The 24503-nt window shown below is 39.7% G+C and overlaps 3 protein-coding genes across 4 annotated transcripts; 1 reads left to right on the top strand and 2 right to left on the bottom strand.

Annotated features, from left to right (window-relative positions):
* Positions 1 to 3188: 3188 nt before the first annotated feature.
* LOC117727742 lies at positions 3189 to 8616 on the bottom strand. The gene is made up of 21 exons (XM_034528172.1): positions 8558 to 8616; positions 8415 to 8470; positions 8244 to 8330; positions 8039 to 8160; positions 7792 to 7935; positions 7575 to 7670; positions 7317 to 7487; positions 6980 to 7082; positions 6344 to 6564; positions 6115 to 6271; positions 5823 to 6034; positions 5630 to 5744; positions 5341 to 5540; positions 5124 to 5238; positions 4881 to 5050; positions 4715 to 4806; positions 4423 to 4553; positions 3915 to 4101; positions 3585 to 3720; positions 3382 to 3478; positions 3189 to 3259 (listed from the first exon to the last, which is right to left on the bottom strand). Exons 1-21 carry the CDS (start codon positions 8578 to 8580, stop codon positions 3189 to 3191), a joined length of 2706 nt encoding a protein of 901 aa, XP_034384063.1. The 5' UTR covers positions 8581 to 8616.
* A 3022-nt stretch (positions 8617 to 11638) lies between these two features.
* On the top strand, positions 11639 to 20310 carry rars2 (arginyl-tRNA synthetase 2, mitochondrial). Of its 2 annotated transcripts, XM_034527636.1 has the most exons (20): positions 11640 to 11853; positions 12039 to 12112; positions 12248 to 12350; positions 13287 to 13370; positions 13459 to 13559; positions 13643 to 13698; positions 13951 to 14034; positions 14134 to 14210; positions 14331 to 14489; positions 14637 to 14743; positions 16491 to 16586; positions 16714 to 16774; positions 17278 to 17354; positions 17684 to 17808; positions 17975 to 18042; positions 18170 to 18279; positions 18943 to 19038; positions 19244 to 19318; positions 19469 to 19532; positions 20126 to 20310. In XM_034527636.1, exons 1-20 carry the CDS (start codon positions 11818 to 11820, stop codon positions 20210 to 20212), a joined length of 1740 nt encoding a protein of 579 aa, XP_034383527.1. In that variant the 5' UTR covers positions 11640 to 11817; the 3' UTR covers positions 20213 to 20310. The 2 variants fall into 2 exon arrangements, with proteins under 2 accessions (XP_034383526.1, XP_034383527.1); XM_034527635.1 differs by lacking the exon at positions 20126 to 20310 and having other exon boundaries at positions 11639 to 11853; positions 19469 to 19662.
* On the bottom strand, positions 19098 to 24311 carry slc35a1 (solute carrier family 35 member A1). Its single transcript, XM_034527637.1, has 8 exons — positions 24119 to 24311; positions 23762 to 23939; positions 23219 to 23378; positions 22228 to 22380; positions 22024 to 22090; positions 21528 to 21704; positions 21313 to 21447; positions 19098 to 21175 (listed from the first exon to the last, which is right to left on the bottom strand). Exons 1-8 carry the CDS (start codon positions 24126 to 24128, stop codon positions 21042 to 21044), a joined length of 1014 nt encoding a protein of 337 aa, XP_034383528.1. The 5' UTR covers positions 24129 to 24311; the 3' UTR covers positions 19098 to 21041.
* Positions 24312 to 24503: the final 192 nt, after the last annotated feature.

Here is a 24503-nt window from a genome sequence, read left to right on the forward strand (position 1 = left end):
ATATCATGGTCCTTGTGGTGGTTTAGTTGAGTCCATGTTTTACTTCCTGTATCTGAAATCACTGCACTGATCAGTTTTACCATCTAATCACCCTGCGCTTGTGTATTGGTCTGTACTTTCCCTTTAGTAGGTTGTCTGGTTTGTTACAAGAGTTCCTTGTGTGATATAGCTTCATTCTAAATGTGTAATTTTTTTTTTACTTTGTACTACCAGTTGGTTTTGCGTTCAGTTACTACAGGTGGCACAGACTGGCTGACGGTATATGTTGTGTACAAATGGTCATGAAAATGCAATCGATTGTCAAAGACGTTTGTTTTATTACATTTTTGGGGGACAACATTGTGTTCGTAAAAGCTAGGTTCAGGCAGCATAACCACTAGGGTTAAGTAAAAAAATGTAAACCCATCAAGTTAGTTCAGTTTAGGCAAACCACAACATGGTATTAAACCCCAGTCTACTGGTTGAAGTCCTTTTCTTGTGCCACTCCCACCTACCAATAGTCTTTTTGGATATTCAAAAGCTTATTCACATGTATGTATTGTGTGGCCACCATGAAGTAAGCTCCTAATTGGCTTTCCATTGGCATGATTTTCATTCTCAGCGACACAAACTCATGAACACGAACTATCAGATTGCATTTTATGTAATGACTACTTTAGTCTACTGTATTATTGAAGGATATCGATGTGTAGAAAGGATGCCTTGGGGGTTCCAATGCTTAGGAGGAAGGGAATCCCTTATGAGCGTGTATTTGAAACCAGGAGGAATGTCACTCTGCCCTGATGGGGAGAGAGCCCGTGGGGGTTTGGATCTGAAGATCGCATAGAATCTGCTTAAGAGGAAGATGGAACCCAGAGTGACAAACATACGGCTTAGCCAATGAAGCAGACTGCACCAATGTATTTCCTGTTAGCTTGACCAATGGGAAGCGGGGATTCCCAGGAACAACATTTTATAAAAGTCAATGTTTGTTGAACGAACAGGGTATCTTAGTGGGCTGTGTATTGCAGAATCCAGGGGCCCTCGGCCGAGAACATGTATCCTGTTGATCATTTTCATCATTAGTTTTTATTATACAATCATTGGATTTTTCTCCACGCCCGAGCAGCTCAAGACTTTATGAACTTAAGTTACTATTACAAACTGCCATGATAATGGGCTAGCATGTTGGTGCATGAGCGTGACCTACTGGTTGGCTCACGGCCGCTGCTCTAATATGGAGGTTACAGCATTGTTGCAGAAGCGTAGCACTCACCTTCTGGTTAGCTCTGTCCAGACTTGCATCGAGTTAAATCAACTTCACAGTGCGAACACTTGAATATAACTCATTAAATTGGATTCCTATAAGTTATTAAATGCACTAATAGCCAAATAGTTTTTCATGTGAATGAGTCAGAACAAGGCTGGTTTAAAGGAAAAGCTGTTGTGCTTGGTCTGATGGATGTGGTAGATTCAGGTATACTCCGACAAACTATCATAGGAATTAATGGAGTGCCAGGTCAAGTGTTGCCATGTTGAGGCAATCAAAAATCCAGCCACTTTATAAACGAAGGCTACCCAGCTGGGGGCCTATAGTGTGTGTAAAAAAACAAAACATTTATTGGACTAATCACAAAAGAATATGAACAAATGTAATGTTGCATGCCAGATTAAACAGAGCCTGGGCTACAGTAATATGTAAGCCATTTGAACATACTCCGAACACAATTTAACCACTAAAGCTCAACATTAACTAATATCTCATATCGAACACACGTCATGTTTGTAGCTCTGGTGTTCGTTAGCAATATGCTACAGGTGAACACGTTAACTCTCCGTAAAGCTCCCAACCTACGGCTTCACAAGATCTCTTTCCATTCCTCCTCCCACACAGCATCAGCTGAGTTGAAGAGTAGTTTCAGTGAATCCCATTTTACAAGTCACAAAATATGGATTCTGGTTGGCCAACAGTGCTGTCAATCTCATTTGGAAAACGTCAGAAGTTATTTCACTTGGCGCTCCAAAAAGAGAAGTGTGGACAGCTTAACCAGAGCCTATAATCAAGAATGGACAGACTCTTATTATTATTCCAGCTACCAGTTCAAAAGCAGTATGTCTCATGTTCAGCGATATGAAGCGCCGCTACAAAACCAAACAGATCTTTTGATCAAACGTACCGACTCGCAGCCGAAATGAAGCCACAGAAAAATAAAGCTAAGAGATCAATATGATCAGAATCCTAATATAAATTAACTGATCAACAATGATGTTAACAGAGAAGAAATGAGCTGAAAATAGTTAAACAGGTTAGTTTAACCACAGATACACATTTCGCTGCAGGACAATTCAGTTCATTTTCAAAGTAGTACTTCATTTTAAGAGTCCAAAACATGTGCAAAATGTGACTGATGTTTCAGACCTTCAATGAGGAAACTGGATCTCACTGAATTTTAGCCGAATACCCCTCCTATAGACAGATCCCATAAGCCCGCACGATTTAAAAGGAGGGTTCTTAGACTGACATTGGCCTGGGGACAGCTAAGATGACAAAATCATGGAAAAAAAAAAAATTTGATATGCACAAATATTGTATGATAATTTGAGCGCACAAAGCGTTTTGGATTTATTTAGTGTAAGTAACTGCTGTATTGAACACTAGTGATAAATAGCGTGTTACATGAGAACATTTATATGAAACAAAAATGGAAAACGTCTAATTTTGTTCTGCTTCACTTTATCAAAGTCAAGCCTTGCAGAGAGACTGTTCAGTGATATATGGGAGCGGTTTAAACCCATATTCAATAACTCTTAAACCAGTAAGATAAATATATATACACACACTAACAAATCTCAAGTGTTAAGACCAACATTCAAATAGCCCTTGTGGTTGGAGAAAAACTTGTTTTATTATGGCTCGCAATTTTTTTAGATTTAAAGAAGCTTCTTTTCATTCTACCTGCTCATCTTTGGGCCTTGCATTTAATAACTTAACAGATTTGAAGTGCAAGAACTACAATTTAAGCAACAGACGCATTAACTGAAAGACTTTAGAATATATGCAACATGGACTTCATTCCACAGAACAAACACTTTCATATTCAAATATGTAATTGCTGCCTAATGTTTATCACAACTCTTACAGAGTATCAAATTAGTTTGGAACACATCAAGAAAATACAAAAGTGTGAAATCATTTTAAATAATTTTTATTAGCTCATGAATATTGGTCCAGACGACACATGTTTGATACCGTACACCTCGGAAACGGCACGTTTTTGACCTGTGGAAACAAATTATACACCCACTTAGACGAGACCAAACAAAAGTTTATCCCCATCCTTTGTTTGAGCAACCTTACTAGTTAATGTGTGGGCGCAACATGAAATGTGTGAGAGGTCTTGCCTTTTATTCCGTCAGCCTTGTTTGAACACTGCACATTACAAGCTCTATCCACTGCACTTCTGGCATCACAGACCACCACATCACAGTGGACAAAGACCTACAAGATATAAAGTAATGTTAATGCAATTGATATCTATAGTGTAAACTTTTGTTTTCCCAAATTTGTTTCCCCTTCTCTTGGAGTTTTTCCCTGTACAAGTTACCTGACGACTCAAGTTGTCCTTGGCAAAGCCAAACATTGGTATCTCAAAGCGCTTGAAGTTAGAAGGATACTGAACTCTGGCATCAGGAAAAACAGGATGGAAGATCACCTGGTTCGGGTCTTTTGAGTTTGCACAGCTGAAGACAAAGTTTTTTTTCTTTACATATAAAACGTATATAAATTTCCCACTAGTTTGTGTAAAGATGTCCCCAGTGTGAGCACACTCCTACTTGGATACTGTTCATTATGAGTGAAAAGTGTAATGCCCATGTTTCAGTTACATCTAGTTAATGCAGGCAGATTCCACAGCAAAAAGAGAATAATAAGTTACCCGTTAATGACGAGGTCCCATTTGGGAAGAGATGTCCTGTCGTCCTCCGTCGCCCAGCAGGACACCAGCTCCAGTGATACCTCAGGGTTTTTAGACTTCATTAGTTCCACCTCAAAATACAGTGGCTCTTGGAGGTACTTTGCAATGGGATCTGCATCAACTCTGTAGAATGTGCTGTAAGAGTCATCTAAGTAAAGAGAAACAAACTTGTTAACTGCATTAGGAATTCAGACGAGTGAATTTAACTTTAAAGTACTTGTCATTAAGCCGATTAGGTTTTAAAAATGAGTCAACCATGTCAGAAGTAAATTACTTGCAATTGCCTTCAAGCTTTAGACACCACTAGTTTACTAATTTAGGAATGGGCACTGGCTTTCTTGAAAACCTTTAGTCTTTGAGAAAATCTGATCTACGTCTTGCCATTACCTGTAATTTTAGGGCTCAAGTGTTAGGAATATACCTACGTTTGGGATACATGAAAAGACAATGCATTCAGAAGTTCCTTTACCCAGAGCAAGTCTCATTTCAAATTGCAGCTCGCCCATTGCGTTCTCAGCATATAGTTTACTTGTGCGAGGTTTGTTGTTGAAGGCCACAGCGTGGTTTGTGTTGATGTCATAATAACAGGCAACCTTCAGCCTGAAGACAGAGAACCCAGGAGTTATTAGTCAGAAATGGAATACAATTCACATTATATAAATCAGTCTACAAAACTAGATAGTTAAAAATTTAAAATAATTGACGAGCAATGCCTTTCAACTAATTTAGCACAATGAGTATTTAAGTCTGAAGACACTTACTCATACTCTGGTTCATCGGTCTTCGAATCCCCTTTTATTTCAAGATCAGGCAGAGCGATTTCATTTTCATACATCATAATATTGGGCAGAAACTGAAGAAAAATAAAAGCGGTTAAGCAAATGTTTCATTAGTCTACAACCAGGGTAACATTCAGCAGTAATTTACCTTTCTGGTTGTTCCACAGGAGTTCCCAGTAAAGATAAAATGGGCATAATGGCCATCGGTGTATGTTGGACCACAGGTGGGGTCTCTGAGGGTGAGGTGACCAAGTTGCAAACTGGGAACCGAATCCAGTTTCATAGCCAGAGCGGTCATCGTTCCATTAGGGAAACACTCTGAAAAGAGGAGGCTCCAACATTAGTATGCGTGAGTGTGGCATTAAAAATATATACTTTTCCCCTAACCAACCAGTCAGTGTTGACATGAAACTGCAAGCCACAGAGAATTCTTGAATATTTTTGTTGGTGTCTGGATTCCTCAGAGACACATCGAGTCTGCTCCTAATGGATGATGCCTCAATAGCCTGACAAATTGTTAGAAACAAAAACTGTAAGTTTACACTCTATTGAAAAACAATAATCTCTGCAACAAATGCACATCTACAATTTGGTTAAGAAAACTGCACCTCAATCGCAGCATCGTGGGCAGAAAATGGTACTGTAAAACTGAAGTGTGTTCCATTGTCCATGAAGCTGTACTGCTGAGCCAGGCCCGATGTCAACATTTGCTTTCCCACTAGTGTCTGAAAGTTGAAGCCGTGGGTGCCGTATTTCACAAGGACATAGAAGTTTTGATAATCACAGCCACCAGTGACAGAGGGAGGAACTGCAGAGGGAAATACATTTTTTTTTAAAAGTTTAAAGAAATGTGCAAATTGTGTTCTGAATGAAGCCATAATATTCACCAGTACAGACCTTTGAGAGCCAATTGTGTTTCCAGATAAGCAATGTGAGCAAATGGTGCGAACTCTGGCAGAACCAGCAAGCCAAAGGTCAGATGAAGAGAGTAGACTGTAATTCCTATTTCTTTCTATTGGGAGATATATAAAAGGAGAGATTAGCTGGCAAAATAAAATGCATTTAATTTCCCAAGTTGAATAAAGCTCACCATTTGTACAACGCCACGGTACGTGAAGGGCACTTCAAGTGTAAACACCTTCGAGCAGCTCTTAGGGGACATGTGCTCCAAGACTTTAAGGCCTCTCGCACTGCAGTCCGCTATGGATAAAACCTCAGTGGGGAAGGTGATGTTCTTTAGTGCCACATCAGAGCAGAAGGGCCCAAAAATCATTTTAAATATCTGCTCCTCAGGAACAGTGTCTGTCGGGCAAAAATAAACAACAATTAGGGCGGTTGATTAATACATCTTGGTACTCTTGTGATTTTTAAATATTACTCACTGTCAATAACTTGGGGAGGTCGAGACAGTAGCGGCGTGGTGATGGGAAGGAGGACTTTGTATCTGATGTCCTCATGAGTGGCATCTTCGGCCCAGAGCAACTCGAGCATGGGCTCAATAGTATAAGTAGTGAGATACTGACCATTCTGAACAAGACTCTGCAAAACCAAAACATCATTTTAAGCCCATGGAGGCAGAGATAGAGATAAGTCCTAAAAAGTAAATCTGACCTTAAAGTGGCCACCGACAGCCCCAACAGGGATTTCAATGATGATGTAAACGTCATTGACAGAGAGGGAGTAACGCCTGTCGGCAATCTCTGCAGCGTCGAGCCTCTGTCCATCAACACCCATGTGCACCTCCAACAGTTTAAACTGGCCAGAGAAAATTAGGGGGTCAATTTGCCTCGGCAGGAACCAGCTGAGTGAGTGTTGAGTGAAAGAAACACTACCTGTACAAAAAGGGAACACATACAGCACTTAGACAACATTTAAATAATCGTCAGGACCAAAGTCTTTCCTTCAGAGAGCTAGAGAAGATACCACTCATCTGTCAGTTGAATGTGAAGCTACAGCCCGAACGCAAAAAGTCTACCCATCAGCACCATAACACATTGATGGTTTAAACTGTACAAAACACACATTTGAAGTTTACCAGCCATACCATTTCTTGGACAGGGCCATGAAAGCCATTTTCTCAACAGTGTACAAATTCTAGTTAAGAAATGTCTGCCTCATTGCAGTTTAAGTCCAATAATAAAATACACACCATTAACATGTTTAAACTACTACAACCCCAAATTCCCAGAGAAACTAAAGCCATGACAATCGTTTCTGTGGCCCCATTTTCTGCTCTCCAAAAATTACCCTCCAGAATTGGGCAGGCAGCTCCTGCGTAAATTTGAGTCGCCAGCCACTGCTTTTCAAATATTGTTGAGGTTGTGAGCACCGTCATGGGCACACCTGCTACCTGCAAAATGAATACAGAACATTGTGTAAACACTTTGCTAAAGCCATACAGTTAAGCAATTTAATACCCAAGGATGTGGTTACGTCAATAGATTGGAGAGTGTAAATATAAAGTAGCCTAATATATTCAACCGTCTTAATTTAAAAAGAGTCAGATTACATAATTTGTTCCTGGCTGCTAGTGTAAGCAAGTAATCACAGGCCAGTTTAAAATGTTAAAATGCAGTCCACTTACATGCCGGGTGTAAGTTTCAGGGGAAGTTATTGGGCTTCGCAAAACCAGCCTTGTCGGGGTGTTTGAGATCCCATAACCTTGTCTCTGGGCCTCCGTCACAGTCATGATCTTCTCCTCAGGTGTGAAAAACACAACTGTTTTGATTCTGAATCCTGCATCCATGAGCCGTTTCTGTGAAAAAAAAAAATTTCAAAAGACATTACAGAAAGCAATGTTTGCAGAACTTAAGAAAAAAAAAAAGCATAAGCTAGGTCTTACCGTCGCAGCTCTTCGAGGATCACCCAACTGTTCATCACCAGAGAAGGGCTGTTTAGGTCGGGAGGAATCACCTGGAGCTGACCTCTTCACAGACACCTAGAAATGAGGCCACTCCATAAGTTTTAATCAATTACTCGCCTTGGCATTCATCGAGGAAATAGCCACTTATCATATAGACTGGTACATAGCCACAGAGTGTCCTGCTGCATTCACTTGCCTCCATATAGTTACGTTCACAGACAATTTCCCTGGAGGCCCAGGCAGTGTAGTGGCACGTTTCAGCCACCTGGAACAGCTCGTCTTCAACCACCCGGTTACCATGCAGTCGAAGATGTAATGTCGTTGTGAATGATTCATCGTCCTACAAACACAGAAATGAGACTTAAATTGATCACATCGAAAAGTGGTGTGTGTGTATGTATATATTGCTACTCCACAAACAGTAGTACAGTGCCAGTCCTTACCAAATTTTGAGCAAAACAGTTTTGAAGAGAGGCAAAAATCATGGCGTTCCCCAGCTGGTCCATCTTCACACTTAAGCCACACTGAGAAGCTAAACTTGATGTCAGGAGAATTGCTGAGTTGTCTAAGGAGGGAAAAGGACAGTTAGAAGTGGAAAATGTGAGACAAAGTAAAAAACTAAAAATCTATTCAGAAATGACATCTTACTATAGACAACAGACACTTCAAGAAGATTTCCTCCAAGTGGACCGACATCCACACGCATGATGTTGCCCAGGCATTTTGAGTTAATATCTGGGATTTATTATTTATATTAGTAAGCGGCATATAGTACACTTCAAATGTTTTATAAAAAATGTTTTCAAAAAAGACACTTACTTATAGAGGGTTTCTTTTGAGCCTCTATATTTACAACTGATATCAGCAGAATTAACCTGAAAGAGATTGAATCATTTTTAAAAGTAGCATGACAAATCAAAAACTTTGAGTGAAAGCAATGTATAGGAATAAAAGCTACAAACCCAACACCAACTAAACCGCCCATTGCTCAAGAGATGGAGAACTGCTGACCGATGTTCCTGCTTCTGCACTTTATACTCAAGTTGGTGGTGGTAATAAACCACAGGCGTTGAGCAGGATTAGGGAAGTTCCTGCTAAACGATAACCACACACAGGTGAATCCTATTACTGCCTGATTGTGGTCTGATTGACAAAGGCCTGTGTCTTGTAATCTGGCCTGAGGTAAGTCCCAACATGCAATGCAAAGAGGTCGATTGACTTAATTAAATATTAAATTATCCATTTACTTTTATTTATGTAGCTCCTCCTGCCTCCTTTGTCACCACGATCATTCAAGTACAAGTTACAAAAGCTCTTTTGGAAATATTGTTGTTATTAGAAACTATTGGTATGAAATATGTGTAGTATAGTATAAAACATCTTTTAAATATTTATCCTTATTTTTTATCAATTATAGTTTTATAATTTTGGCAGGAATTGAATTGTAACAAAGTCCCCAGACAAACTTAAATTAGGGCTGTTGTGGTTCATGGTCAGCATCTTAAGCTTGAAGCCATGACACTATTTAGAAGTTTTCATAAATCAGGAAAAAGCACCAGATCACAAGCCTTTCAAAAATAAAAAGTAAGAGTCACAGTAGGCTACATCATACATAAAATAATGAGCTGTAACGCAAAAAACAAACAAACAGAAGAGCCGACTTCATACATGCCAATCAATAAAAAAGACCCTCAAACACAACCGCCATACCTCAAACTTCACCACTTGACTGATATTATACTGTCAACACATCTGGATTAACCTGTTGGGATCTTGCTGTTACAATCACATAATATTGTAGCAGCCCTGTACAGTGGGGCTTTGTATTTGGAGGGGTTGGTTGTCACCCCCCTCTCTCTGTCCAATCATGGGTAGGCAGTGGGCATGCTGGTTGAGCATGCAATAACTCAGCCAACGTCTCTCCACTTTCTTGGACTTGAAGATTGTGACAAAGTGTGATGTGTAGCGGTCCACAGCATTAAAAAAGTCATTCTGCAGGTTTGTGGTCGATATCCTGTTAAACTCTGCAAACACCAAGAACACACAGCAAACACAGTGATTAAATCAGCTTGGACCATTGTGGACATTTATGAAAACCAATCTGCAAACAAGAGCTAGATCATTACGCTGTTCATTTCTGCACTGTGAACACCATGAAGACATGCAGAAGATGCAACCAGCACTGCACTTTGCATTACGCTGATGAAGCACACTCTGAACATGATTCAATGAGTCTAAAGAAACACACTTCTTGGTAATCAAATTGTTAAGACATAATAATAATTCTACTGGCACTATTCCCTCCAAAGAATCATGCAGGATGTCAGGTGGAAAACCATCCGTCACAGGAAAATGTTTTATTCAATGGACACTCCCTTTTCACTCCACAATCTTTGGCCATTAAAGGGTCATGTAGAACCTCTTGTACGTGTATCATAGTTCTCTCTTGTCCTTGGCTTGTATAGACCTGATAGGACCTCCTTATGTTGTGTCACCTCGCTTACAAAACCGACAAAAGCAATTTGTTGCAAAACTCTCCTGGAATCCTGCCAAAGAGTGAGCCCCCAAGTTGTCCGCTGCATATATTTATTTGTTGACCGATATTTGGATACTTGGATATTTGGATACTTGGATTTTTTCTTGGATGTTTCCAGTGGATTAGCTACTTCAAACTCATCTATACAACCCAAGAGCAATCCTACATTCTTCCATATTCAAAAGAACATTTCCTTTGAAATGAGAGTCATATGGTATCCTTCCAATGAAATCATCTCTTCACGCAGAACCGTATCCAAAATATCCTTATTGCTTAACAAAGTCTGCAGCATTTTCAGTGTGGGGACATATATGACTGGCATACCAACTGGAAATGATTGCAGCATATAAGATGTCCTCCTGACAGCTGTTATTGGGATCCTCCTGTATTGATGAATTTCAGCAGGACATTACTTTGTGAAACTACACATACGATGCCACTCACTATAGAATTATCAACATCACACACAATGCTTCCGAAATGCATTTTATAGTAATGGCTTTGAAAGTAAATGGATCTGGTTAATCTGCTGAACTACTTCTTGTACAGCACTTTCGAAAAATGTGCAGGATCGTTGACATTTTCAAAAGTGCAGCCAGATTACGTTCCAGTTGAATTGCCAAGTCTTGTATGTCATCTACAAGAGTAACCTCTTCCGCCACTTCACTCAGATGACCTGAACATCCAATGTTTGATATTATTCCAGTTTTGAATTGCGTTGTAAGACTCTCCATAACGGCTCTATGTGGACTCAGTTTGTGGTGTCTACCAGAACTAGGAGGGCTTCCTGCTGCCAACTTGTTTAAGGGCTGCCTGTGACTCTACCAGTGGCCTCTTAACAATATTTATTTGGCTTTGTTCTGATGCCTTCATAAAAGGCTGACTGCCACCACACACTTGTGGGGGGGGGGGGGGGGGGGGGGGGGGTTATTACATTTGTATACACTGTATTGTTTTGCAGGACTTTTGTTTAGTGTACCAAAATGTCATGATTATATGCTGCAGGGCTTTGATTCAAGAAAAGTGTTTACTCAAGTATTTGGGTTTGTTTTAGTTTGACTATTTATGACTAAGAAAGGATCACACAAACCGTTCTACATGCTTCCACCATGATAAGGATCTGAATTAATACTAGTTTAAAGTAACTGAGCCGACAACAGGTGGGCTGTTAGCGTATAAGCTGATGGTGTTGATAAAGAACAGGATACAATTTTATATTTATTTAAATAACGTCTTTTTTTCCTGCTATTGACGTACTCCATAATGGCTCGTAAGGGTTGTGATGTGCCTCAGACAGGGTGAGATTCATATCACTAGGGTTTCTTTTTTTACTGTTTTATATCCTCTAGTAACTATTATCTATACGTTTCATTTTGGATTAAAATTCTGAGGACTGACGGTAACTTATTTTGTCATTAATTGTAATATTATACAACACTAGGTGTGAATCCGAAAATTAAGTTCCCGCATGGGCAATACACACCGTCGGGAGCAACGGAGAACACAATCGAACGAACCCATTCCGCTAGCGGACGAAGCCTGTGATTGGACGAGCTTAGAGGAAGTAGCGTGACTAAGGCGGAAGTACAGTAGCTATGTCTATGTGGATGGATCATACAACATTGATTGTTCCACATTGTGCCACACGTTTCTGAATATTTTATAGGTTTGGCACGTTTAAAAAACATGGCTTGTTTCTTCAGAAGAAGAATAGCAGCAAAGGTAACGAAGCCGGAAGTCTTAAAATAGTCCACTGTATGCTAACTGTGCAGCATGCCTTGACCCTGGAGCAAGTCAACACTAGAGGGTTGCAGAACCATTGCACATCACGCTTAGCGTTTGCTCTACACACTTCTCACATACTATTTAATACAATGCTCTACCTGTTCGTGTGTCTCGGTGTGTAGCTGGGTCGCACGCTGCAGCAGTCTGAGGATGCCTTCATACCAGCTCTGTCAGCAGTTCCAGTTTTTAAGAAACAGTTAAGTTCGTTTAACTAACTCGAATATTCCTCTGGTGTGCAAGAGTGAGACTGAGTCAGATGCTTTGTGTGTGTGTGTGTGTGTGTGTGTGTGTGTGTGTGTTTGTTAAAGCTCCCCGAACTTGTGCTCCTCAGGCAGGGTGCTGACTTTAAACTATCAATCAGCACGTTACGGATCAGTGGGATTTTACCATCCACCGGTGACATTCAGCTGCAGACTGAACACTTGGCCACTCGGGTGAGGTTCATCTTGGAGACAAGCTCATCTTTCGTAGCATTTATTTGTTCGACAGCTTTTATCTAAATCGATTAACATGTTTGCTTGTCAATGCATTGGTTGCCCTTTGGGGTTCAATGTTTATGTCTGTGACACATCAACATGTGGACTGGAGGAGCTCAAGAATTTAACCACCAACCTGAGTTACAGCAAAGCCACCTTTTATTCATTGTACCTCAAATTTAAAGATGTTAGAAATCTCTGCAACCTTTTTGACAACATCAGTTTCCACAAACATATCAACGGTGTTTAGCCTAACCCTTTTGAAATAGCATAGTATATATATATATGTATATATATATATATATATATATATATATATATATATGTATGTGTATATATATATATATATATATATATATATATATATATATATATATATATACAAAAACAGTAATAGAGAAACCTGTTCATGCTTTTGTTACTTCTAAAATAGATTGTTGTATTGGCAATCTTTCCGGTATTCCAATTAAGGTTTTCCGGTTATTGCAGATCAGTCACAAAGCTGCAGCCACACTTTTAACACGAGCTACGAACGAGAGCTCATCCCTGTCCTCTAATTACTGCATTGGCTTCCATGTAAAGCTGCCCTTTTTCCTTAGCTTGAAGAACCTTACTTAATATATTATTTATGAGTGCACCTTCCTTTGTACTGGCTGTGAATGGGTATTATTATTATGTTCCTACTTTCTTTTGTTATTTTATTCTACGTAAAGAACACCAAGGTTTCCTGTGTATTTGAAACATGTAATATTTAAATGTAATATATAGATATATATGGGTTATATATAATATAAAGTTGTCTCTGCTCTTTCACCTGGAACCAAAATCACAAAGTTAAGTGAACATTTTTAATGTTTGTAGATGCATTCTAAGTCTATTCTGTGTTTGTCTCAGTTGAAGCAGGACAGTGTGGTGGAGGACATATCTGCTGGATGTGGAATTATCAACTTTAAAGTGAATCGCAAACTTCTTGTCCAGGTTTGTCCATTTTCTTTTCCACGGTGGTGAAAACAATCATCTTGACTGCTTCTATTGTGATTTATAATCCGTTTGACTGCCTCTGTAGAAAATGTTGGAGCCATTTGGAAAGGAGGAGGATGATAAATTTGGGTTAAATAGTGAACTTTTCAATACTCTCAAGAAAGGAACAACATTAGTTGAGTACAGGTATGTTAGTGTTTGTATATCTTCTTTAATTACATGCAATGTAGATTGTTGTCAGTCAGAGTTAATGTGTTTTAATGTTGCAGCTCTCCAAATATAGCCAAAAAATTTCATGCTGGACACTTAAGATCTACAATTATCGGTGAGTTTTGGATAATATTTAGATTTGTTCAGTAACTGAGACTAGAATAGTGATAACGATTAATATGTAAGTGAGTTGCACTGTAGTATTAGCTGCTATTAGCTCATTGCAGGTATATCTAGTATATATGAAATGATGAGAAATGGATGTAAAGAATTGACAATTTAATTATTATTATTTTGTTTTTAGAAATGGTAGTTTACCCACCAGAGAGTAGTAAATAATAGTAATAAATAAATTCTACATCTCCAGGTAACTTTATTGCTAACTTAAAGCAGTGTCTTGGAAACAATGTTATTCGAATGAACTACCTTGGAGACTGGGGTATGCAGTTTGGTGAGTAAATACATATTCAACAGAGGTCCTCTGGTGTCATAAACGCTTCTCTTTGAGTGAAAGTTATTGACGAAAACTGTTTTCCATCTTTGATTTCAGGTTTGCTGGGAGCTGGGTTTGCTCAGTTTGGATGTCAAGAGAAACTGAAAGAGAATCCCTTACAGCATTTGTTTGAGGTGGCTTTGCTTGTTCGGATAGATTTATCAAAGAGACATGTTCAATGAGTGTGTGTTTCATAACAAGTATTAAACAGGAACCTCTTAGTCAAAATTATGTTTGTTGTTTTTGTCTTGCAGGTTTATGTTCAAGTAAACAAGGAGGCAGAGCACAATGAGGATATGAAGCAGGCTGCCAGAGACTTCTTTAGACAGCTGGAACAGCATGACAACGAGGCTGTGTCGTTATGGCAACAGTTCAGGGAGATCACCGTGGACGAGTATCAACAAGTGTACAAGGTACCAGCAGCTGGACTGAATAACATGCATGACCAACTGACTCCACATTTAAGAAACCCAAGCTGTGAAATATAAACTAAAGAAAATATCAGAAGAATAAATATAATCAACTGTAAAATTTGACATTCATTTGTTTAATCTTCCCAGCGGTTAGGGGTCCACTTTGATGTTTACTCCGGGGAGTCCTTTCACCAGCATCAAGCCCAGGAGGTGGTGCAGCAGCTTCAGAGTCGAGACCTGTTGAAAACCTCTGAGTATGTGATGGCTTTAAGTCAGCAGCCGGCATGACACACTAAGTACAAATAATCACATGATTGGGTGGCTCACGTGGGTTCTTTACAATCCCTACGACAGCCACAGACATCGGATTTTATTTCTCTTCTTTTGTCAGAGCATTTGTTTTAATGGATGCTGGCAGAATGTAAAGGAAATGTCAACAAATATAACAACGGTGTTTCTAGCTTTAATGAGTAATGTTTAGTTGGCTCTTACTGATTTTGTGTAGGGTGTTGGAAGTTTTGGCACACCATCAATGTATTTATTATTTAGTTATTTAGCTTTTAAATTGGGAAATTATATTTTGCGTTGGAAGCGGATATCTCAGAAATATCTCAGAAAACCCCCAAAGATATGTTCAAAAACAGCCTTCATTACTTAGTTTGTCCACCAGAGAGCACTAACGTGTCGACTTCTATCCTGTAACTGCTCAGTACATCTCTGCAGATTAGAGTAATGTTCATATGTAGAGTATAAACAGTAATGGCTGTATGAATATGCATATACAGTATAATAACAACACCAGTGAGCATCCAGGGACTGGACATTGAGATTGTGAAGTCTTATAAGTACCTGGGTGTTCACTTGAACAATAAACTGGACTGGTCTGACCACGCTCATGCACTCTACAAGAAGGGACAGAGCAGACTCTTTCTGCTGAGGAGACTGAGGTCCTTTGGGGTGCAGGGAGCACTCCTGAAGACCTTCTTCGACTCGGTGGTGGCATCAGCCATCTTTTATGGAGTGGTCTTCTGGTGCAGCGGCATCACAGCAGCTGACAGGAGGAGACTGGACAAACTTTTGGGGAAGGCCAGCAGCGTGCTGGGGTGTCCTCTGGATACTGTGGAGGTGGTGGGAGACAGGAGGATGATGGCCAAGCTATCGTCCCTGATGGACCACCCCTCCCACCCCATGCAGGGTACTCTGGCAGCGCTGCACAGCTCCTTCAGCCACCGGCTGATTCATCCCCGGTGTCTGGGGGAGAGGTACCGCAGGTCCTTTCTCCCCGCTGCTGTCAGGCTACACAACAAGCTGAGCTCCCAGTAGGCCACAAACACTTGAACACTTTGGACTTCGCACTGAACAGCACTTTAGCCCAGTTGTGCAATACTAATACGTTTAAGTACTTTTTAATTTATTTTATACACTTTATCCACTTTATTCTATTTCTACTCCGTCTGTATATATAATATTCTTCTTGTTTTTTTACTCTTTTTTATCTTATTTCTGTTATTATACTACTTGTTTTACTTATTACTGTGAGCAATGCTGCTGTAATCCTGTAATTTCCCCACTGAGGGACTAATAAAGGATTATCTTATCTTATCTTATAACAGTATGCAACATGCGCTTATCAAAAATGTCAACATATTGTTCCAATATATCTTTAAACACTCATTATAATGCTCTTATTAAGCTTGCTAGTTCTAAAGAATATGGAGAAATATTTGAGGAACTGGTAGTTTCCTCTTTGAAAATGCCTGTGAACTTCACTTCCTTTTGTCAAAATGTTTGCCTCTCTATGTTATCACGACTTGAAATACTACTTAATTAGTATTATTAGCATCTCCGTGGAGACAGATTTCAGTCATTTTTAAATACTTGTGATTTCCTTTTGTATATTTTGTCATGTGTAACAATAATTAAATGAATGCTCTTTAATTGCAGTAGATATTGATGTATGTAAGCAGACCATGAGCTTACAAGGACTTGTTGTATTTTCAGGAAAGGAACCGGTGTAGTGGACCTCTCCACGAGTGGAGACACGAGCAGCGTCTGCACGGTGCTCCGCAGTGACGGCACAACTCTCTACATCACCAGGTCAGCACTAGGACAAAGAGTCAGGGACATCTTTAATTTAGTTAAAATATAAGATCCAAGCCGAGTTAACAGATGAATAATGCATACAATGGCAATAATGGCTTATTTTCCACTTTCTGCATTTAAGAGATCTTGCTGCCGCGATTGACCGAAAAGAAAAGTACAATTTTAACGAGATGATTTATGTGGTAAGGAAACTGATGCAGTCTCTCTCTGCCTCTACTTTTTAAATTGTAACATTGTTGGGAAACTTTACATATAAAAGGCACATTTATCCCCAACATGATGTACAGTAGTAAAATACATTGAATTGCAGTCATAAGTCATGTGTACACACAATTAATACAATTGGGTTTTGGACTGTTGGATGGAAAATACAATACATATGAAGATGTCACTTTTTTATTTTTTACTGTGACGTGGTTTTTTGACCATTATCTGATATGAAAGACATGCCAAACACTACAATGCAAAATGGATGTGTGGATATTTGTTAACCCACGGTCTGAAAATAATATTGAGTCCTTTACGACTCTCATTTCATTCTGTACTACTTCTACTCCTACTCCTCTTGATCTCTTTACCCATGCCCTTTATGCAGGCACATTTATTACATTACATTGCATGTCATTTTATCCAAAGCGACTTACAATATTTATAAGTTTGCTGCATCTGTGTTTTTCTTTTAAAGACAGATAAAAGTCAAGCGAATCACTTCCGCCAGTTGTTCCACATCCTGCTCGCTATGGGACATTCTTGGGCTGACAGGTAGCAATAAACCACATGAACACAACTACACGCATACCGTCGACCGGGTGGTAGATGTTGTATGTAACTAATGCTAGTTGTTAATTAGCTCTTAGAGATCAAACAATGAATAAAGTTGAACATTTTCTTCCAGAATCTTATCGAGTTATATAATTTGATATATTGTCCAAACACCAAGTAATTTGTCATAATGAAAAATGCCCATTCTGTGTAATGACGACCTTCTACTTTTGATACTTTAAGTACAGTTTAGCTGATGATAACTTCTGCATTTAAAAAAAAAAAAAAAAAGTAAAGGATATAAACGCATATTCCACCACTGGTTGCAGGTGTAAGCATGTGCCCTTTGGCCTGGTGCGGGGTATGAAGACCCGGAAGGGTGAGGTGGTGTTTCTGGAGGACGTGCTGGATGAAGCTCGAGCCCGGATGCTCCACAACATGAGCCAGTCAAAAAGTATGACCTGCCACACCTTATTTAGGCATTAGTTTATATTACATATAGAGTTCAGTCCAGCTCAGTGTGGATGCTCTCAGTTGTCCACAACCATAGTGTAATTTAAGATTCAGTTTTTTTCCATTAGATTAGGATAATTTTGGTAATGTTTTTACTCTTTCCACAGCGACAAAGGAAATGGATAACCCAGAGGACACGGCAGAGAAAGTGGGAATCAGTGCACTAATAGTGCAGGCGAGTGGTTGCAGTTTTAAACAATACCTCTCCACTCTATTATAACGTCAAATATTCAACTGTTTAATTTCCTGATTTGTCTGCACAATTCGAGTAGAGATTTTATTTTCCATTGACTTTGTTTCAGGACTTCAGAGGTCCGCTGCAGTCCGACTACAAGTTTGACTGGGACAGGATGCTGCAGGCTCAGGGAGACACGGGGGTGTTTCTCCAGTACACACATGCTCGACTCAGCAGGTCTGTATTCACCACCGGCTGAAATGAAGGAAACTGTCGAGGTATTCTAGTAGTGCTGGAGTCATTCTGTCATGTTGGTGATTTAGTTTAGTGAATCTTTGTTGTGTTATTTCATTACAGTAGGTTTGCAACACATCAATGTTGTGCAGTAAGTTGTATTCAGTTTGTTTGCAATCTGCAACCTCACCAATAGATGCCACTTAATCCTTGAGTCTGGTCCTTGAATTTGATGCTGGTTTGTTTAATCCATAACATTGATTCAGGTTTTATAAAGTAATCACATGTTTTGAATGTAAAATAATTTGAATCCGCAAAGTAACTATTAACAATAGCTGTCAGATTAATGTGTGTATGTATGAAGTGGCCTAAGGTTAAGAGCAAATACTTATAAACCATCCACCACTGCTCTGTCTTGCACAACCAGGACATTTTTTTACATTTGTATTTGAAACAATACACCAACCGATTTTAGTTCCTACTCTCCTCTGATGTTGAAGAGAAAGAGACAGTTAATTAATTCCTAATTTACAGTCGCTGTTGTGATTTAGACTGTTAAGGATTATTAAAGCATTAAAACAGCATTAATATACATTTGTAAAATATTGCATACAAATGTACCCCAAAAGTTGCTCATTCATGTTTATCATGGTGTCCTTACTGCAGCTTAATGCGGAGGAATGACGGTGTCAAGGCAGTTGCATTTGATCCATCCCTCCTGCTCGAGCAGACCAGTATCACCATCCTGCAGCACCTCCTTCGGTAAGCAAACATCTTTTTATCCCTTAAGTCTTCTGCATATTGTCAAACAATGACAGGAATTGTTGTATGTCAAGGCAAGTTTATTTAAAGAGCACCATTCGTACACAAGGCAATTCAAAGTGCTTTACAGATACATAAAATTAAAATGTCCGTGTTTTATCAATATTTGCTACTTATCTAATGAAGAACTTGATGTACTTTGTAGCTATGATGAAGTGTTATACCAGTCGGCCCAGGATCTGCAGCCCAAACACCTCGTCAACTTTCTGTTGAAGCTATGGTAAGAAGGATGTTAGTCTTGAGGGCTTTTGGTACTCAACATTTAACCGGCTCCTCACTGTCCGTGTAACGACAATGTTTTTTTATTAGACCTGGTGATAAAAAGGTGTACTCGGGTGCATTGATTTTATTCCTTTCCAATCTCTTCCAGCCACCTGATCGCCTCAGCACACCGAGAGCTGCCGGTGAAAGGAAGCGCTCAGGATGTTGCTCAGGTAGGAAGAGAATCACTCAAGTACATCTCTATCAGCCTTTTCTTAAATGTACCATCAACTTTATTAAATACATTAATGAATATTTTAAAAAACAAGCACATTGGCTGAATGTCCAGTCACAGATTAGGATTGGAGTAATATAACACAAATATTTCCGAATCAAATTGTGATTATTATTGTATTGAACTCTAATTCTGTATTGGTGGTCTGCATAGTATTAGAAAAGCAAGACATAGCTTTGTATTGTCAACTAAACTAATCTTGTATGTTTTCTGCAGCTGAATAAATTAGCTCTATTTATATTTACAGATGGTCACAGGTTATGTTTTTACAGTATAAGACATTGACAATAATGTTATTACAAGTGGCCCTTTTTCAGATCCTGCTATAACTGTCATTAATTCAGCCTAACATCTCCATCACGTCACAGAATAATCCGCCTCTTAATGCGTAAGAAAAGGCCTGAACACAGATACTAAATGATATCCTGGTTCAGCGAACATCAGTGATTGCATGTTCATAATTTCAAAAATTAAACCTATATTTAAAAAAAAAAAGTAAGCATTCTTATCTCATTTGCTGAATGTCAACAGGCAAGGTTACGACTGTTCAGTGGGGCCTGCTCAGTCCTGGCCAATGGGATGAGGATCCTGGGCATCACACCAGTTGATCAAATGTGAAACTTGCATGTATTGTTTGAACTGCTGTAGGTACCAACTGCTTTAGTTTATTTTTTTACTATGAATACATTTTCAAAATAAAATACCATCTTCCTCAATTGAACTCGCAGGAGCATGTCCTTTCCCTTCTATTGTCTTGGGTATTGTACACCAGGAATCTGATTGTTTACAGTGGGGAACAATCATGAAACATGTACATGTTAATGTTGAGCAAAACTAGTTGCCGTTACTTTTACTATGTTTCCATTCAGTTTTAATGAAAGCTTTGCAAGTGACTTTTAAACCGGAAGGCGACACAGATGCGATCCAAGATTCACTGAAGAGATGATATAAACTTATCACATTCATCCTTCTCAGTATGTATTGGATTCACGTTCAGAATTCACACTATGATATGAACATAGGACAATAACATTGCACAGTGTAAAACAAAAAAAAACTACATGATAAGAAGTTGTGATATTCGTACGCCCCTTAGAACGGATAAATGGAGGTATTGAAATAACAAAGTCCTGTTACTGCTTGTTTGATCCAGCATGGCAAGACTTCTGATTGCTTCATAACATTTACAAGCTTTAAATGGCAATAGACCAGTATAAAATCGAATGTTCTTTTCTTTCTTATCAACTGAAAGATTGCTTGTATCTAGATGGAAATGGATCAAAAGCTGTCGTCAATATGGTGAACTGAACACAAAGACTACTCAACTGAGTGTTCATTTGGCTTCCAAGGGCAGGAGAGGAGCTCTTCAAGGTGGCTAGAAAAAGTGACCCACCCATAACCCAGACCAGGTCCACCAGCGAGAGAGACTCTGCTGCAGGTCGGCGGCTCACACAGTGATCAGCCTCCGTTTGGATTCCTTGTCTGCATCTTCCCGGCTCAGCTTTGATGTGTCTTGCTTTGGAAGTCCATACAGGTAGATGGAAACGCACACCAGGAGTGCTCCAGAGGCAAATGAGACCGCTGCACAATAGGGAAAGAATAGCTAAATGAAACATTCCTGTAATGAAATCATAAGCCATAGCACCACGCCTTCACCTGGTGAGCCAGAGGGTCTCGACATACCAACAATGTGGTTGTGTGAAAACTAACTAACTTACTTATCTGTAGTCCAAACATGACGACGGACGCCACTGTTGAGAGAATGATGGCGGCTGCAGCAGAGAAGCCTTTCATGATGTTGTCTGTGTACTTCACGACCACCGACGTGTAAAGACCGCCCACACTGGCCAAGACTGGAAGCACAAAGAGCAGTGTCAGCGAAAATACTGTGAACAATTAAAAAGAAAACATCCTCAGGTTTAGCAGTACTCACATACTACAAAGCACACCCAGGGCGTGTAACCGAAGAAGAACCCTTTCTCCAGGACCTTCTCGCCATCGGTTATGAAAACACCAATCAGCGTGACTACAATACCGGACAGGTACATCTGGATGTTTCTCACCCACAGAGACGTGTCTGAGCTCTTCAACACCTTCTCAAAGTACACACCTTAATCATAAAGTAGACACACAACTGTTAGTGCAAAGTAAATACTCAAATATTTTGCGACGGGTAACTAAAATAATATATACAAATAAAATGAAAGACAGATCAACAATGCAAATACAATAATCAATTCATTTTAAGTAACTACTTAAAAATGGTATCCATTTCATGTTTGACATCCCGTGTTCACTTGGCAGGTAAATGCAGTGTTTGTCTCGTCTAATATTTGTATTGTGTATGGCAGCTAAATCAATATTGGTCGATAAGGTGAATCCACCGTGTATGCATCAATGATTTTCACGGACTCCTTTGCCAAGTTTACCTGCAAACCCGGAACAAATGACAGCAATAGCGATGGCGGTGAACCCAAGGAGAGGATTTTGCTCAATCTGAAAAAAAAGACCCACAAGAGACTGTAAATACCACTTGCATTTTGATCCCAATAGTGTGAGTCACAGGACATATTATTATAGTTGAGTGGATAGCCAGGATGTTTATAACATAATACTTAATATATGCCACAAACCTGAACCTTAGTGGCCTCTGCAGGCTTCCATTGGACGAGTGTTACGCCCCCGCAGAGCATGAAGACGGAGAACCACTGCAGCCGGCTGAGAGAGCGGTTCAGCATGAGGACTGTACACAAGGCTGTGCACGGGATCTTCAGCTGATAAGTCAACTACACAGAAAAACACAAGTTAGGTCTAAAAACTATTGATTTTGAAGTTTATAAAAGTTGGGTGGACTGAGCATTGCTATTCAGCAACACACTGATAAAGCACCACTGTGGATAGTATGAGAGCTACACTCCTTCCACCATGAACTTCACACATAGCAATATTTCTCTCTCAGAAGTTTAGTTTATGTAAATGTTTTCTATATTGTTGCATTCTACCTTTTTAAAAACAGTCTAAAGAGGGCTCTTCAACTTGTGTGCCCCAAGTTGTTTAGTGTCACTGCACTCATTAGTGGAATGACAGATGATCAGTTAGCATAATTACTGTTGATTATTTGAGTGATTATGAAGCAAAAACGCCAAACGTTCATTGGTTCCAGTTTTGCAAATGTCAGAATGTGCTGGATTTCTCGGTTTTACTTAGAATATCTTGAATTTTGGACTATTGGTTCGTCCAGTCAAGACATTTAATGTTGTTACCCTAGGATCTGGGAATGTGTAGTAGACACTATTTCCTTTTGTTGATGATGATATAATGAAATTGTATTTGATTAGACTAACGGCAAACTAAGCTACATTTTGTCAAATATGTATCCGCCCTCATCAATGCAGCCCGTTCTCAAAGATGGTAGAAGTACACATTTTAATACACATTTTCCTTCACCTATCTACATCAACATAAGCATCATAGTGATGTGTTTGACAAAGTGAGTCATCTTTCTACATGTGCTTGTGAATATGTGAATAGCATTACAACCCATACTTGTTTGTTAACATTGTTAAGCTAGTGGGTGCAGCACAGGCCATTCATTTGAACATAGACAGAGGATTTAGATCATACCTGATAAACTGCAGCATCAAGGTTACTCAAGGCCACAAAGGCCATGTTATTCTGAACTGCATACACTACGGAGGGCACGCTCAGCTTCAGCAGCTCTTTTGGGCTGCATAATACATGTTCCACTAAAGCATTCTTCAGTCTGACGGGAGTTCCTGTTTCTCTGAGAAGAGGCACAAAAACAGACAAATGAAAATCGTAAATACTTTAGATGATTCATTTAAATATACATTAATTCCACTTGTGGGAGTCGCTACATCATTTTTTTTTGTTTCCTTCACTAACCGACAAGTGTTTAAGGACAGAGGACTTAACAGGGTCTGACATGTTTGTACAAACCAGGAAAGCTTTAGTTGTTGGTCCAGGTTCATGATAAACACAAGTAGTTATGGCTGCTTTTAGTGTGCATTAGACTACAATTATGATATATAATTACAGCCTTCACTGGTTTAACACGGTTAAGCTAGTGGGTGCAGCAGTATGTATACCCCTATACCCCTGAGGTGAAAGGTGTCACGGAGGCATGTTACAGTTACTACCACTTACTTTGACAGCATCCCCAGACTCAGTATTAATTTAATGACCTCGGTGAGGCACACTGCGGTTGTGGAGAAGTACAGCTCCGATGTGATGATCCTGGTGTACCGCAGGGCCACCGTGTACGTCGCCGCCACCACAGTCATCACCGTCAGGCAGTACATCTTGAAGACCACGCTCACGCGCTCTGTGGAGGGAACATGTCGCGACGGTCAGTCCCGTACCGCGGAGTCACAACGAGTGTTATCACTTCGTTCATTGGAAAGAAACAAAGATCTAAGCGGCACACAACTGACAGCCGTTAGCTCGGCTAGCTCGTATTAACTGCTAATAACATGCTAGCTCGTATTAACTGATTAAACTCACCGTCGGCCATCGTTGCTCTGGTTCCTGTCCGTCCGAAAGGAAAGAGAGTTTGACTTCCTGTTCTTTTCACTTTGCATCAACACGAACACATTTCCAGTCTCGGTTGAAGATTGTTGTTGGACCGGCTACACATCAGTAGGGTATGGGTCTGATATTCCTACATAGTGACCAGAGCCTACATTACCCAGAAAGCAGCGCGAGTCGACATTACGAGGAGTGCGTTTGTTTTCTGTACTCCGCAATGCTGCCAGTTCGTGAAACGTCTTCTGTGATCACGCTGTAGCGCTGACTTTATGCTCTTTAAATTACTCCGTTTGTTGGTACTACTGGCGGAGTAGTACCAACAAATGTCAAAACGTGCAAAGAAAAATTAAATGATACATAA

The sequence above is a fragment of the Cyclopterus lumpus genome, chromosome 24 (assembly GCF_009769545.1).
Source record: "Cyclopterus lumpus isolate fCycLum1 chromosome 24, fCycLum1.pri, whole genome shotgun sequence".
Classification (NCBI taxonomy): Eukaryota; Metazoa; Chordata; class Actinopteri; order Perciformes; family Cyclopteridae; genus Cyclopterus; species Cyclopterus lumpus.